The 17,605-nt window shown below is 35.2% G+C and overlaps 2 protein-coding genes and 1 long non-coding RNA gene across 3 annotated transcripts; 2 read left to right on the plus strand and 1 right to left on the minus strand.

Annotated features, from left to right (window-relative positions):
• The first annotated feature begins 1,538 nt into the window (after positions 1-1,538).
• LOC107963822 (B3 domain-containing transcription repressor VAL1) lies at positions 1,539-8,569 on the plus strand. Its single transcript, XM_016900315.2, has 13 exons — positions 1,539-1,967; positions 2,129-2,251; positions 2,826-2,907; positions 2,995-3,111; positions 3,447-4,105; positions 4,227-4,323; positions 4,450-4,624; positions 5,620-5,693; positions 5,791-6,108; positions 6,226-6,275; positions 6,866-6,979; positions 7,094-7,161; positions 7,598-8,569. The coding sequence occupies exons 2-13, from the start codon at positions 2,139-2,141 to the stop codon at positions 8,326-8,328; spliced, it is 2,598 nt and encodes an 865-aa protein (XP_016755804.1). The 5' UTR covers positions 1,539-1,967; positions 2,129-2,138; the 3' UTR covers positions 8,329-8,569.
• A 1,726-nt stretch (positions 8,570-10,295) lies between these two features.
• LOC107963823 (uncharacterized) lies at positions 10,296-11,603 on the plus strand. Its single transcript, XM_016900316.2, has 3 exons — positions 10,296-10,814; positions 11,049-11,152; positions 11,256-11,603. The coding sequence occupies exons 1-3, from the start codon at positions 10,296-10,298 to the stop codon at positions 11,533-11,535; spliced, it is 903 nt and encodes a 300-aa protein (XP_016755805.1). The 3' UTR covers positions 11,536-11,603.
• A 1,926-nt stretch (positions 11,604-13,529) lies between these two features.
• LOC107963824 (uncharacterized) lies at positions 13,530-14,546 on the minus strand. Its single transcript, XR_001702041.2, has 2 exons — positions 13,881-14,546; positions 13,530-13,783 (listed from the first exon to the last, which is right to left on the minus strand). It is a non-coding gene; the product is annotated as an uncharacterized lncRNA (long non-coding RNA).
• Positions 14,547-17,605: the final 3,059 nt, after the last annotated feature.

A 17,605-nucleotide genomic window follows, 5' to 3' on the forward strand; every position in this document is an offset into this window, starting at 1 on the left:
AAGATGTACCTATACCTACGCATGGTAAAACAAATCGTATGCTTAGTAATAATACTCAATGATATTTTCATGATTCAAGTCAATGCAATATAAGTTTATATCAATAACATACATCTATTTCAAATTCTATTATCATCTAATTTATATGCCATTCATACCAATTCTTATTCAACACATCAACCAACATATGCCATTAGGAGTGCCATTTATATCTTATAAATCAACCATATGACACACTCCAAAACATATAAACAAAGTTTCTTTCTATTTCTCCCGACTCTTTTATATTCCTAGATTATTAATTCTTTATAGAAATTGATATCCTTACTATACTTCGCTCAATGCTCAGTGTATTGTTTTCGTTAATGCAAAACGTAACCAGTCAGTTGGTTTCATTGTATCCTCGAGGTTTATTTGTCAGTAACTCTTTTGCACACCATAATATACGTGAGGTGAATAAAACCTTAAAAAAATAACATTGATACACTATTTAAAACTTTTGTTAATTTCTCGTAAGTTTATTTTTCACCACGCACCAAATAATCCTTCCCTTGAAAAAGCTCAAGGTTGGATCCAGCAACCAAACCCATTTCGCTTTCCCTTTTGACCATTCTGAATGAACAGTCTTTTTCTTTTCCCCAAAACGCAACGCAACGTTTTCAAGCAGCCAAGTCAACAACAATTAACCAAGCATCTCATTTCTCCAGTAGTCTTTACTGCCCACCACTCCATCCATCTATCATCTATGCATGATGCATGCAGGCATAGTATGCATCGTATTTGACGCACGGCACATGACATTACATTTATATGGTTTAATCTCTTGTTGTTGGGTTCATTAGTGCCAACTGCCAATGCATTATTATAGTAGCAATAATAATACCAATAACAATTAAGAGTGATTTAAAGAAAGAGAAAAAAGATGATTGGTTGTGTGTGAATGAAAGTCTTATCGGATGAAAAAAGAGGCAAGGCAATAAGAAATTAAGTCAAATCTTTTATATACCCTAGTAGAACCAAAATCAAACACAATAAACAAGGATCGAGGGAGGTGGATGCTTTGCTGCATTAATAATTGTTTGCTTTAAAAGGTTGTGACGTGAGTGATGATTAGGCATTGATTAATTAAGTAAATTAGTATATAACAGCCTATTTTTGACATGTAATGAGGAAGCTGAATCTAATTCTTCCATTTTTATATTTTAAAAACTTTATAGTGTAGAGTTCCTATGCTACTCAAACATGCAAGTAATTTCCTATTGAAGGACTAATTTTTAAATATGGCCATGTCATGTGCAGTACAACCATGCATAACAACAACACATGCACGTACTATCCAATTAAGGGGAGTCAAGCATGAGTTAAAATTGTCGTAAGTAACATAAATAAGTTGATGAGGCTGGTAAGTGACAGAAAAAGGGCGTACCCATTGGTAAAAAAAACACAGCCTACAGGCCCAATCCATGTTGAAATTAATGTAAGAAGAGACAGAAGAGGTCACAGAATCCAAGGAAACGGCTGGGTGAGTTTATGAGTGCCCGAGAAGGAGAAAGGGCAGAGAGGGAGAGAGAGTTAGTTCGGGTTTGGGTTGAACTGAAAGGGGTTTTAACTTTAAGGCTTAAGCGGTGTGGTGTGTCTTCAAGTGTCATGCTCTGACGCTGCTCGTGCATGCACTCACTCTTTTCTCTCTCACAAAACATAAACATAGGCACGTTTTCTTTGGGTTCCTTTTTTTTTAATTCTAAATTTATGTGTAGTTGTAGTAGTAACTATAGCAATAACAAAGCATAATTACATCTACCACCGCCGTTACGCTTCTCATCTCTTCTCTTCTCTTCTCTTCTCTTTGTTTTATTCACTCGTCCACTTCTTGCTGGTTGACTACCTCCTCCTCCTCCTCCTTCTTGTTCATTCCAAGTGAAGTGGGTTCCTTCTCTGAATGACTGATTTGTTGTGAGTTGAGCGAGGTCAGCTTCCTTTTAATGTTATCATCATGCTTTTTTTTTTCTTTTTGGAAATATTCGATATATGTTGTGCATGGGGGTGTTCCATTGATGAAATTATAATTGGACTCATGAATGACTTTGAAAGGGGATTTGATTTTGATTTTTTATTTTGATTTGAGCAGCTTGTGCTGGATGGGGTCCAAGATTTGCATGAATTCCTCCTGTGGAGCTGCTACCAGCAATGAATGGAAGAAGGGTTGGCCTTTGCGATCTGGTGGTTTTGCTCATCTCTGCTACCCCTGCGGGTACTCCAATCTTCACATTTCTATCAGTTCCACATTTTGGGTTCTGGGTTTCAAATTTAACGCTTTCCTTGCTACTAGTACTACAATTTTGGATTTATTTTATCACCCTTATTGCTTTACGTTTTTCAAAATCTCACAGGTACTTTCACCCTTTTTTCAGAAATTTATCAAAACAAGTATTAATTTTATAGATCGTATAAGTACCTGTGAGATTTTGCGCTTAATCTGGTGTTCAAAAACATATATGTCATTCAACCATTCAAAACTGCACTTCATTAGTGGTCTTCTAAATTTCAAGTCATTATTGCGAAAAGCTGTAGAATACGCATCATCAATGTACCTAAATTAAGTGCTGATACTGCTAAAATAGATCAGGAGCTGCATGGAATTCCCCTCCTCTTAGACGGTGTGCATTGGTGCATGATATTCTAGTTCCAATAGAGACTTAGATTTTTTTTCCTGAACTATTAAGGCGATAGTGTTGTTTTATTCATGTATTAACTGTTTAATTCTATTGATTTTCAATGCTTTCTCTTTTCTTTTCCTTTTTTGTCTTCTGACTTCTGTGCTTAAGCTCTGCCTACGAGGATGGCGTCTATTGCGATACATTCCACTTGGAGGAATCTGGCTGGAGGGACTGCCGAATATGCGGCAATGTAAGCTGATAATCCTGCTGATCTTATTATAGTTCAATCAACAATCAATTGTCTATCATTTTTAAGTAATTAAACTTGATATGGCAGCATCTTCACTGTGGGTGCATAGCCTCCAATTATCTGCTTGAACTCCTAGATTATGGTGGTGTTGGGTGTATGAGCTGCGCAAAGAGCTCCCGACTTCATTCAGTTAAAAGAATTCAGGTACTTTTTTCTGTCACTCCTCACCTGATTTCTTCGTTTGATGTTTAACATGAATTTTCGTTTCAGTCAAACATATGGTAACCCTGGTTTGAGATCATGGGAAAAAGTTGATGCTTCTTTACACCAACGTAGCTCTTCTGCTAGCCTTTTATTTTTTAATCTTTTGCTTCATTTGTAGTGATGCTCTCAGTTGTAGCACCTAAGTCCACGGAAAGTAGGATCTAGGAACCAATATTTTAACAATTGAAATGGCACATTAAGTAATTTGGTCTTTGGACTATTTATTGGTCGTGTTCTTGTTGCTTCCTACTGTTATTTTTCCTTTTGTGATGCAGACACATGGTGATGAAATCCCTGAAGGAGTTGGAGCAGTGCCAATGAATAATGCTGGATCCAGTGCTGTTGAAGGTAAAGCAGTTAGTGATCATGTTGATGAGAGAACACTTGCACCATTGTGCAAATCCATGGAGGCTAATGAATGCAACCTCTTGCCTCAATCTCAGAGAGGTGATGCAAATGCATCTCTTGGGCAACACAGAGGAGAGGAAGTCATATGCCCCACTGAGAAAGTAGGTGCTGGGTTTTCAAATGCTACACAACCATATGTCCGACCAGCTAACTTTGCAAAATTAGACAATGCTAGACCAGCTTTGGACTTTAGAGATATTCAGGATTCACTTCCACAACCTTATTTGAGCATGTCTTTGGGAGGATCTTCTGCCAATCCCAATTTTTTACTGCCTTTTTCCGGTGGGCTAGCTGATGGAAAAGAACCAAGCAAAACATGGTCCTCTTTTCAACAAGGGCAGCAATCTCGTCGCATATTGCCCAAACCCTCTAAAAATGGTCTAACAACAAGTTCAGAACTGAATAAAGGCATGATTCCTCAGGCACGTATTACAAGGCCACCAATTGAGGGACGTGGGAAAAATCATTTACTTCCTCGGTATTGGCCCAGGATTACTGACCAAGAGCTACAGAAACTATCGGGAGAGTATCCATGATTGTTAGCTTAAGTTTCTAAATTCTGGTTTTCCTAGAATGATTTATGTATGTAGTTTTTGTTATCTCTGTTGGTTCAAATTTGTTGTTCACCTTAAGTTGCAAATTTGAAGTTTAAAATCTACCATTGTGCCACTGTTTGAGAAGGTTCTCAGTGCCAGTGATGCTGGTCGAATTGGTCGATTAGTGCTTCCAAAAGCATGTGCTGAAGTAAGTTTTTCAATATACTCACTTTCATGCCTTTTCCTTGCACCCCACCCTCTGCAACAAAGTCCCCCTATCTACCCTTCATTCTTGTCCTGGCATTGCATTTGTATGAACTAGAAATCAATGCAGGCATATTTTCCTCCAATTTCACAATCAGAAGGCCTTCCTCTAAGGATTCAAGATGTAAATGGGAAAGAATGGACATTTCAGTTCAGATTTTGGCCAAATAACAATAGTAGGATGTATGTTTTGGAGGGTGTTACTCCTTGTATCCACTCCATGCAACTACGAGCAGGCGATACTGGTATAATCTGTTACTTTGCTGCTAAGAGCATGATGTATAATCTTGCTTGATATCTATGCTATTGTTCCTTATTTGATTTTGTATTGATAATTTTATTGTGATAGAAAAGGAATCCTTTTAATGGTGCTCTGTACAGAATAGCTCAGTGGTTTTGTAGTGGGAATAATTCTATGTCTAATGAAACAACTTCCCCAAGAATTAGAACTTAAATGCAATTTGCTTGGTGAAATATACCTCTAGGTTAGAGATCTGAGAACAAAAAGAGAATGGTTCAAGCCTTAAGAGTGATCACTTTATGCACTTCTATTATGTGTCTTTATCTGAAAATGTTATAAGATAATTTTTTCTTTAAAGGATCTCAGTTGTGGGGGCTATGACTAGGAACTGTCCCTTTATGATTCTTAAAGGGATAAAACCCCTCCATCACTTCGGTTTCTCTATATGGACCGTAATCTCTTGTAGGTGTCTGAATCTGTTGCTTTTATGCTGTGTCTAGAGTTAGTTTCCTTGACTCCAATTAATAGCTTGGATGTCCCTTCTATGTCTTTAGGTATTACCCTAGTTGAGGAACTTTATTTTTTCCTCATGGTACATGCATAGCTATGAAAGTTATAACATTGCTCTCCATCTATATTCATTTTGTAATAATTATTTATGATGTGAAACAGGAAAAGAAAACACTAGATTTCTCCAGTAAGGTTGTGTGAAATTCTTTTCCATTAGAACTGAAGAGCATAACTAGTACTTGCTTCTTCTTTTCCTCCTGCGTTGCATTTTTTTGTGTGCTCCATGGTTTTGGATTGTTTGTTTCACTTTATATGTCAGCTTCCTTGTGTGAAATTTTATTAATTTTTGAGATCTTTAGTGCATTTATGTATCCTCTTTCCTTGATAATCTGATAGCTTTATAATGATAGTGGGAACTCAACTTGCATTGCAGACCTAAAGTTTTCTTTCTCTTATTTACTAGTAATAATTTTTTTTCTCCCATTGCAGTTACATTTAGTCGAATAGATCCTGGGGGTAAACTTGTTATGGGGTTCCGGAAGGCAGCAAACTCTGATACACAGGTCAAGCTCCATGCAAACCTTTTTGGAATCATTATGAAGATTTTCAAACTTAATTGAGTATTTGTCTACAGTGAGTGCTTACTCTGGTCTTTTTCAGACCCCAAAAGGAGGAAAGGATCTTCTTGGAAATGCTCTGTCTGAACATTTTGGTTTACCTGATGGAAATATTAGTCGCAGTAGAGATGAGAACCATGGAGTCAGGGCAAATGAGAATTCCGGGCATCAACTAGCAATGAATGCAGAGAAGAAGAAGACTAGAAATATTGGATCCAAAAGTAAGAGGTTGCTGATGCATAGTGTAGATGCGTTGGAGTTAAGGCTCACATGGGAAGAAGCACAGGACTTGCTTCGTCCACCCCCAAGTGTCAGGCCTAGCATTGTGACTATTGAGGACCATGAATTTGAAGAATATGATGTATGTAGCAATCAGTTTTTTCCTTTTGTTATAACAATGCCATGATGATTTGTTGATGCAAATTCATATATACCATGTTTATTTAAAGTTTGTGATCAATGCTGTTTGTTTGTTTAGGAACCCCCAGTTTTTGGAAAGAGGACTATATTTGGTGCCTGGCCATCTGGGTAAGCCTACATGACACATTTCTCTGTATTTTCTCATTTGTCATTGGAAAAATTGGCAGTTGACGAAGTTATAATGTGGTTCTAGTATTTGTCTTTGTTTTGCCATTGTTCATTGGTCATGCAAGATTATGGTTAGGGCATCTGCAAAAGGGTCTGAACTGTAAAAGATTATTTGAACATGTTCTATTGCAGTCTTGCTTCTGCTAGCAGAAGTTAAGTTTTGGAGCTATTTCCTGATTGTGAATGCTGACAATGTTTCAAAGCATTAAAATCCTTCTGTAGGGTGGTCAAACTTTCAGTTTGGAAAACTTTGGTTTTATACTCATGCTCTGATCTGTTGTCTCTCTAAATCGTTTGTTATGCAGTCTCTTTTGAACATAACTGCTGACTTTCCAGTTTCCTTCATTTACTTTAATTATTGAAACTTTTCTTGCTTTTGGAATGATACCAGTTTGCTATGAATTCTAGTTCCATAGATGCTGGAACAACTTTTAAGATCTCACATTGCTGCTTATTTGGTAAAGAACATATTTGTATAGCTTCTTTTCTTCTATATTTGTTTAACCGGAATATATGAGGATTGTCTGTAGGGAACAGGAGCAATGGGCACAGTGCGATGATTGCTCCAAATGGCGAAGGTTACCAGTTGATGTTCTCCTCCCTTCAAAGTGGACATGTTCTGATAATGTTTGGGATTCTAGCAGGTGCGACATTTTGTTTTACTTTTAAATGAGATTGCTACTATTGAGGGACCATTTTGTGGGATGAAACCTTAGTCTAGATGTTTATGCTTTGCTGATTGAGTAATGTGTTCCTAGGTGTGCATGCTCTGCACCAGAGGAGATCGGCCCAAAGGAACTGGAGAATATTCTCAAAGTGGGTACAGGTAGGGCAATATTCCAGAGGAGGTTCTGTGGCACATTTAGGATAATTTTAGGAAAACAAAGTAGATTTTCTTTTTACAGGAAGATGGTTTCAGAACGTTTTGTATGCTGTAAATGATCCTTTATTCATGTGTTAATGCTGCATTAGTTTTGCACACACTTGAGCAAGTAGACATATGCATATCTTTGTATCCCGTGATACTTGACTAGCTACAGACTGCTTTTTTTATCTTTTTTGGTGTATGTGTGACAGTGCTGCATTATTTTCATCATTTGGCATGAATAAATGTGCCACGCGCTCACATAGACACTCATACATGCACACACATATATGCATATATATTTGCGTGTATATATATTTCAGCCTTTATAGTTGGTGTCCTATTTGGCTTTCATTATACTTCTTGACTATTATCACCGCTTGAAACCTTTTCCCAGATTTGAAGAAGACAAAAGTTCAAGAAGGCCCTAAGGTAGCCCCAGAACCTGAACCTACAGGCTTGGATGCTCTGGCAAGCGCTGCAGTTCTAGGTGACAAAATGGGTGATGTGGGGGAGTCTTCAGTTGGAGCTACAACAAAACATCCTAGACACCGTCCTGGTTGTACCTGCATTGTGTGCATTCAGCCTCCAAGTGGGAAGGGAAAGCACAAAGCGAATTGCACCTGTAATGTGTGCTTGACAGTAAAGCGCCGGTTTAAAACACTCATGCTACGGAAGAAGAAACGCCAATCAGAACGTGAAGCAGAAATTTCCGAAAGGGATAATAAGAAGCAAATGGATGAAACAGAGCTGAAGGACACAAGAAACGATCATTCAGAAAATGAAGGAAGTCGAAGCAGAATTGAAGGTGAGGTAGCAGAGGCCAGCACTGGAGAAATAGACCTGAATTGTCACCCCATTCGTGAAGATGTGCAACTTGGAGGAGGATTGAATATGATGAGTTTTGTTGAAGCTACCAGCTTGCCAGTAGAAAATTACATTAAGCAAAATGGAATTGAAAGCTTAAAGACTGAGCAACAGCAACAGGGTAGCCTTGGGTCCCATTTTCAGTCAAAAGCTAATAGAGAGAATGAGAGACCCCTCTCTGATGAAGAGTTTCTTGCATCTGTAGGATGGGAGCGTGTAGGGCATAAGGAGCCCAGCTTGGAGAGAAATAGTCTTCAATGAAAATGTCCTTGGCAGATTTGCTGCTCCTTTTTTTTTTTTCTTTTTTTCCTTTCCTTTTACAGGTATATTAGTTCTGTAGGTGTTAGCCTCACATCTTCAAACACACACACACTGCAATAACCTTTGTTAAGCTGGTTACCTTTATACCAAGTAAATGGGGCGCCTCTTTGTCTTTGTCTCTGTCTGTTTCTTTCCACATTTATTATGGCAGGCTAAGGCTCGGGCTGTCTTGTTATCCATATATTCTGCTGGTGCTAGGTGGTGGCCGTGATTTGGTTTATCAATCATCTATATTTATAAGTAACGATAGAAACAAGTTGAATTCACTAAAACAGAACATAACATATTAAATTTATTCAAATGTAATCGGTTGGTTTAATTCCTTCTTTTTCCAGGCTGTTGCAGATCGAATAATTTAATCAGTGAATTGTATTATTCTCCTTTTCCTGTTCTTTTGGTGGGGAAGGTTTTTTTTCGATGAGTGGTGAGTGGCATAGGGCTGTAAATGAATTGGGTTAGGGCTGTAAATGAATTGGGTTTGAACGCATGGGCTTCTATTCGCGTTTCGCGTTTGTTTATTTATTTTTAAGAAATTTAAACTTAAATTTTTGATTTATGTTCGTTTATTTAAAATTATGTGTTTATGTTTAATATTAACATGTTCTCAAATATATTCATGAATAATAAACAAACAATAAATAAATATATATTATTTTTTTGATATAAAATAATTAGATATAAATATTAATAATTATATTGAACAAAATAATTTTATTAACATATGTGAATGGAACAATAAATAAGTTTTAAATGATTTGTTAAATGAGTTTTAAACAAATATAAACAAATTTAATCATGAACATAAATGAATTGAATTACTCTTACTTGTATTTGGTCCGTTTAATAAACAAGCCTCAAAATTTTATTTTTATTTATTTATTTAATTTAATAAATGAATTGTTGATGAAAAGCTGTTTATTTACAATTCTATAAGTGCATTCAACTCTGAAGGAAAATAATAAAATAAAATACAAGGGGAATAAGTAATTCCTTCCCGATTCCTAAGACGAAAGGGTTTTGTTTTAATTGCTATAGTATTTGCTTTTAGACAGATGGTAAATAATAAATATCACAATATTTAACAACCAAACATCTTAATATAATAATACTAGGTTGAGTGTTATTTAATATTATACTTAGCTTTTGCATCCAACAAACCAAAATATGGAATGCGACATGCATGAGTGGTAATTAAGAGGGGAAGTTTCCGTTTACTTATCAACAAGTGCATGCATTTGTTTATAGTGTATGTCTCACACCCTACTTTTAACTTTACTTCAATCCTTCACTAATTCTAACCATGGCAAATATATAATTTCATCTTTATTTGTTTATCTCTATATGAATATGTAGTCCGGCCTTCACCTGCTTCATTTTTATCTTCTCACATACATTATAGGTTAGGTTATGAAGTTTTTCATAAATAGCTTTGTGAATGAATCATAGAGAAATGGGTTGTCAAAGCCGCTAATGGTCTCCTCTCTGGTTCCACCATTATTAAACCAAATTCATTCACTCAAATTGAGTCAAGAAATCAACCTCGAAGCAAATTCATACATCGAACCATGAAAAAGATTAAATCTCTCAAGCTAAACCCATGAATCATAAACCAAATAATATATGGCTTTCCTTGGTTCCAACACCACATTAAAATAATTGCAATCAAATGATAGATCAGTTTGGTGAGAATTGTGGTTTGATAATGAGGCTGAAGAACCTCACGCCAACGTATAACATCGTCAAGTCCGGCCATGCATTTTATTAAATTAAATATACATACGCGTCTCCATCTTCAATGAAACATTACAATAAACGCGCTTTCACCCCTTAATAACTTGGAACACTTCATTCCCCCACAAATCTCTCTCCCTTGTGCATCGAAACAATTAAGAATCATCAACATCAGAATGGGAGATTTGGCCAAGGCCCGAGTGGAGCTTGAACAACTATATCTGGGGATCCCCGATGACTCTGTTAATCTCACTTTCCAGGACCTAGCTGACATGAAGCAAAAGGCAAGCGCATCTGATAACAAGAGAAGCACCAGCGCGATGGATCCCCTTCAGCAAGACAATACTCCAACTACAAAACAATTAGGATCATCTTTGACCAAACTTCCCAGCCTTGATCTCAGCAGAGGCCTGCAAGGGACCAACCATCACCATAAACATTATGTTCAAGACACTGACAACTTTGATTCCCACATGGAAATGGATCACCATCGTGCCTGGAAGGATCAAACTCAACGAACTAGTCCCAGGGGTCATACGGAGTTTAGGCATGGGGTGTCCTACGATGACGTAAGCGTCATAAGCATGGCATCTAACTATCCGGAAAGAGGGCAAAGACGCCGCCCTGGGATTCCTCACTCCAACATATGCACCATCTGCAGTACTTACATATACATCTTCCGCCATCGATGCCTGGTAACCAAGATATTTAATTTCATTTAATTTGTGCAAAAGAAAAGCAACGGCTGCATGGCCGAGACACTATATGACTGGAAGCTGATGTTTAATGAATTTATGCAGTTAGGATATGGTCAATAAGTTGTCAGAAACTTTAATTTCTAGTTTAGAAACCAATTTCAAAAATATATATGCTACATATCTCTGTTTTTGAACAATTCAAGATTACCACTAGCTAGGATATATATGCAGGTTTGTGGAAGGGTGTACTGTAGGCAATGCGTCTGTATTGGGATGGGAGAAATGGCAGAAGGCAGAAAGTGCGTTCTGTGTTTGGGAAGAACATTCAGCCCAAGGTAACATAACATTTCCCCATGAAGAGTTAAGTTTTGGAGTGAATTATATAAATATATAGATGTGCAAACAATAAGAGAGAACGTTTTATGAGTGATTGGATAGGTACATAAAAAGAGCAGGAAAGATGGGCTGCTGTTGGAGGTACCCGAGTATGGTGAAGCAAGCAGAGCTGAAGTGGGCAGAGAAAGGGCCTCGGAGAAGCGGGGAGAGAGCAGATGGGCGCAGTACCGTGACCCTGAGCATGATGTCAAGGTCAAGAAGCCCTCAAAGGACTCCAACCGGGACCAGGACCACGATGGCTACTACTACTAGCAGCACCCCATCTTTTGTCGCTACCTCACCTGCCTATTCCCCTTATTCTCATCACCACCTTCCCATCTAGTTTGCTATATTATTCTATTATTCTCTATTGAATATTTATTTGGTCAAAGCTGAACTAATTATTTTTGGTCTTTAAGCCTTCGTTATATTGTTGCTTTGTTTCGTAATTCTTTCCATCCTATCAGAAATAGGATGTTATGCATTAACTACTTTGTATTTTACCGTCCAAAGGAATTTGCAGGAAACTGCTACGAAACAAAACTGTACCTACTACAGTGCAATCAATATAGCTATTTACAGGTGAAGCCAAACCCTCCTGATTTATACCCTAAGCTATACAAAAAGATATAATTACGGAATCATTTATCTTTACATATGTGCTGGTTGCCATCTGCAATTGCATTAGGGGTCTTACCTGATTCAAGATAGCTTAAATGTGATGTAAAATGCTAGCTTCATTCCAACTCCAGCACCACCTTTTACCTTTGGTTTGCAGGCTGTGACCCACTCATTTTTTCCTTTAATAATTGATTCATCTTTTTCAAATAACTACAGCAAGCCTGCATAACCATTAATCCTTGCTCTACTTTTCCCAATCATGGGGTCAGAAGGGCCACCTCTTAGTACCTCACAGGCAATTTTCCTAATACATATTCACTTATTTGCAATATTTTCAACACCCATCAGAGAACAATAAAATTTCCAATTCAACCAAACAAGGATTTAAATGGTGTTTGCGGTCATGTTCAGTCGCATCGCTTTTATCGCTATAGCCATTATGATAGATGAATTTGCACGATTTTAATAAAATATAATAATTCTAATTCTAAGCATAAAATTTTATTTTTAATAAAACGTTCTATAATATTTTTAATTTATGAAAAAGACAAAGTTTCATCATTAACAATTTCTGAGTCTACCTTAAATTTTATTGATCACAAGTTTGTTTTAATTATTATAGGATAGATTACACTTTTCTTCTAAACTATAGCTCATACTTTTAATTTTCATTTAATTAAAATTAATACTGAAAAAAAAATCTGAAAGTCATTTTAGTACTTCAATTTAATTCACCTCCATTTGAATCATTATTGTTAATTAAAAAAATCGATTATACCTATCCATTAATGGTTTCTGTACTTGATTATGTTGACCATTAAATTAAATTAATGGATTAATCATATGACAACATTTAATAACCCGATATTTAGTCCTTTATTTTTTTAATAAAAGTCATAAAAATTGTATATATATATATAAAGATCATAAAAATTATGAAAAAAAGTTATTAAAATTATATTTTAAAAAAATTATAAAAATCTTAAGAGATTGTAAAAGATATAAACAATCATAAATATTATTAAAAATATTTTATACAAACATATAAAAACTTTAAAATATTATAAAAAGTTATAAAAACTATTGAATTTTAAATTAAAAATATTTTTTTTGTTGATTGTGTCTAGTATAGTATCGAATGTATCATTCGTCACAAAACCAACATGATTTTTCATGGTACTACGAGTATCAACATGATTCGTCACAAAACCAACATGATTTTTTTGTTGATTGTGGCTTTTCACTACTATTATCACTTTCTTTGTTACTATGAGTATCACGAATCATTGTGAAATCCTTAATAAAACACAACACTAAAGAAAAAAAAATTAAGCAAACATCACCGTTATACACTTAGAAATAAAATTGCATTCTCAACAAGATAAGAATTAATCTTTTAAGTCTTTTAAAAATGTTAATAAGCAATCAATCAGAAATGTATTAGAACCTAAAGGAAACAATAAAATGTTATCAATAAAAATCGGTGAAACCTGAAAATCGCTAAGTAACTTGACAAACTTCGTTCAAGGTGTTCCCGATTTCCAAAACCACAAAATTTAAATTAGAACATTCTCAAATAGAATAGATCTGATTTGGAAAGTTTTGGCATGAAATTCAATCTAGAATTTTTTTTAAAAAATTTCTTCATATTTTTTGAGGTTTTTTTTCATTTTTTCGATCTTTTTTTTGTGGGATTTTTTTTATATTCCAATAGCGTGCTAAAAATTGGTGTGTAAAATTTCACATGATCTGGAAAATGTTTACCCACTGAAAAATATATGGGTAAAAAACTACTTTGAGCCTGTTTTGCTAGAAATTAGTTTATAAAAACTCAAAGAAGACCCAAAATGCCCAAGAAATTGATACCAAATAATATGGACGTGTGCGGAATAAGATCGCAAGTTTGTCCAAGTTGCAGATTTGATCTAGGGATCTAGACGAACGAAAGGAAACTTGGAGTTCAACTCAACCTAAAACGCAAACAATCCAAGTCAAAATTGAAAGGGTAACAACAAAAATCAAGTAATAACAGCACAAATAGACCAAATTAAGAATTAGAGTTCTTACAGAAGTCAAGTCGATCAAGAAAATACTTGTTTTTGATGAATTCCAAATGAAATAAGACTGTCAATTAAGTAAAAGCAAACAATTAAAACAAATTTGAAGACCTGAGGCTAAAACCCAAATTAAATCACAAGAAAAACTAAAAAAAAGGTTCGATCAATCAAAAACAATAAGTAACCAAGTGTTTGGAGTGATTTGGGTCGTTGTTGATAAAGAAAAAGTTGTCAAACAAAGATCTAAACAAAAGAAACAAAAACAAATTAGAAATTGAATGAAAACAAATTAAAAGAAAACCTAACAACAACTAAAGGGAGGGACGGCCAAAATGAGTCTAAGAATGAGCAGAATAAGGTTTCTTGGAAGAGAAGAAATCGTTCTTGGACTCTAAAGAAACCTCCAATCAAATCTGAAACAAAATAACAAAAATAGTTTAGTAGAATGAAGAATTAAGCCAAAAGCAAATTGTTTTGTAACAAAAGAATTCAAACAGCAAGAAAAGATAGGAGAACGCCCCTCTTGATTGAAATAAGACTTGAAATTAAGAAAAATCAAAGATTAGATTCAAAGTAACAAGAACAAAATAGGAAAAAAAAAAGAAAAAAAAAAGAAAAAGATAGATGGAAAAGATGGATTGGAAACAAGATGAATTCACATCCTCCTTAAAACAACTCTAATTTTTCTAATTCTTCTGAATAATCAATGAATAAAGAATACAATGGAGTTACACCCTATTTATATTTATAGCCTATTAACGCTTAACTAATCTCCTAAATGTAAGGAATGTAATAAATATGTCAACTAAGTATAACAACTCATCAACTAACTAACTAATTAACATGTTGGTCCACAAATTAAGTAAAATTAAATAGAAAAATTAAAATGTTTTCAAATTGGGCCACTTTAACAGTTTGTCTTGATGTTCAACTAAGTCATGTTCCAAACTTCATGATGGGCTTGTGGACATCCCAATGAACCAATTTTCAAGAGCTTGGACTTGTGATCCATTCGCTCCTAAAATTGGCTCATTTAAGCTTGCACGTGTAATCCATTGTACACCAACTGCAAGGTTCAATTTTTTGGATAAAAAAATTCTAAAATTTGAAACATTGATTTTCTTAATTCTTGAAATCACCCGAAATAGCAAAACTGGACTAAAATTTCATTTCTTGATTTTCTTGAAAACAAGAAAGTGAATCTTGATTTGCTTTTATCCTCGTATTTTCTTCTAAGACCTTTGTAACGAAGTCTTGAAAAGTCTTGTTCAATCTTTCCTTAATTTGCTTTGGTTTTTCCCCTTATTATTGAGCCTTGAGTTAAAGAAAGCCCATCACATCCATGGGTCTAAGGTTGGGCCTTGTGACTCATATCACATTCTGTTCATGATCTCATTGACTTGGTTTACATAATTGGGTTCCAAAAGTGCATTTTTCAACACCGTAAGAAATCGGGTCATTACACTTATGACAAATGGCCTATGACTATGTTTCTTTTTTATTAATCATGTAATGCCAATGAGACGATATCATTTACCCTTAATTGGGATATGAATTCCACTACTGCGGAATGATGCTACATCATGCAAAAGACATATACCCAATGTACCAACTTTTGGTTCCTTATTTATTTGAAATCAAGCTTTCATTTACATCAAAGTATATGAGTCATGCATACATAGTCTATCATCCACTTAGGATTAAGATATGTCACACTATGAACATCATAAGTGAATGAATCCATAAAGGGATTTAGGATAAATTTAACTTGAATCCTGTTTGATGTATTGTTAGTCCAGACAATGACATCTATAGCTCTATCTTTTGGGAGTCATCCACTCTGATGCCCAAGAGAAGACACCTCCCAAATTGGACTTGATAAACGATATAATAATCTTTCAATCAATCTGTTCAATTTCAATTAGACTACAGGCTATTTAGAATATCTACTAATATAATTTATCTTTTCGCATTATTATCTGATCACATAATGCAACTTAATATTAGTTAAATATTAGATCATCAATGAGTCAATATTTGCTTATATTTTTCTTTACATCCAAAAACCATTAAAGACATATATAAATGATCTTATTGTATAACGAAATTTTATTTAAACTAATTTATTCGAAAAATTACAAATATAAATTAACGAATATACTACACTAAGGATATCGGATTCTAACACATCATGATGGGTCAAAATAATAAAATAGCATTTATGAGTTTCGGAGATAAGTTAGAAAAGAGAATTTATAATTGGAGTTCCTATTTGTTATCTCAATGTGGTAAAGAAGTGTTCATTAAATTAGTTTTACAGGTGATATCGATTTGCCCGCACATGTTTTCTTTTTGCAAGGAGCTTGAAGTGATTACTAGTTAGTATTGGTTGCAAAATTCTAAAGAGAAGCATGGATTGGTATTTATAGTTTACCTTTTGCCTTGTAAAGGAAAATGAGCGCATGTGATTTTGTGATTTAAGCAAATTTACTCGGAAAACAAGGCTAGCAATTGATTGTGAATCCTAGTTCTCTTATTGAACATGTTCTAAAAGCCAAATAATATGCAAATAGTAATTTTATGAGAGCAAGGATAGGGTCACAACCTTCGATGATATGGAAATGCATATGGAGTGCGAGGGGTTTACTGAATTTCGGTTTGAGGTGGAAAGCTGGAACAGGTAGCTGCATTTATATTTGGGAAGATAAAAGGCTCCTTAGAAGTGGATGCAGCATGATTTAATCACCAAGGATTAGGAATCTAAACTGGGTGAGAGATTTGATTAATGAATAAATCAATATTTGCACCCTTTTTTTTCACCTGGTAAGGTAAACCGTGTTCTTTGCATCCCTATTCCAATTAACTATCAGGAAGAGAAGCTTATCTTAAGGGGTAAGCATACTGGGCATTATACGGTGCATAGTGAATATAATATATTGTTTGATGGGACTTTACAAACTACTCTCCCTAGTGCTTATAAAAACTTGTACAAAAGAATATGGAAAATTACATCCCCAACAAATATTAAAATCATCTTATGGAAAATTCGTACAAAATTTCTTGCCTCAAAATAAAATTTTGCATTAAGAGACTGCTATCTAATCCTATATGCCGAAGATGCTCACCAAAAGTGGAAAACTCAAAGCACATTTTTAGGGGTTATAAAAACTGCAAAAGGATTGTGGGTGAAGCTTGTTAGAGTAGTTGAAAGAAAGTTAGTTAGTTGTTAGTAGCAGTTAACTAGCAGTTAGTTTGTTAAGACTGTACAGCCAATCTATAAATGCATGTATTAATGCTATGAATAAAATATCTTGGATTTCTCTATCGTTCTTTTTACTTTAACTCTAGTATCCTTAGTATAGTTCAACATGGTATCGGTGGTTCAAGTTCTTCTGGGGTGGTAGTTGATTCATGAGTCTCTCGTCGAGTCCGTCTGCAGTCCAGTCTGCTGATCCCATGACGACGTCCGGTCTTGCTGATAGTGTTGCTGACAATCGATTCTTCTCCACCAAACGAATCAGTGTTCTCCTTGATGATTCCAACTATCTTTTATGGCGGCAACAGGTTCTCTTAGCTGTTAAAACTTACAAGCTTCAACGGTTTCTTGATCTCAGTACTGTTCCACCATCTCAAGTAGTTATAGGAGAGGATGGTGTGTCTCAAGAAAATGTTGAGTTCACTCTGTTTGAACAGCAAGATGGCGCCATTACTTCTTGGCTTTTGTCCTCGGTGAGT

Source organism: Gossypium hirsutum, chromosome A03 (assembly GCF_007990345.1).
Source record: "Gossypium hirsutum isolate 1008001.06 chromosome A03, Gossypium_hirsutum_v2.1, whole genome shotgun sequence".
Classification (NCBI taxonomy): Eukaryota; Viridiplantae; Streptophyta; class Magnoliopsida; order Malvales; family Malvaceae; genus Gossypium; species Gossypium hirsutum.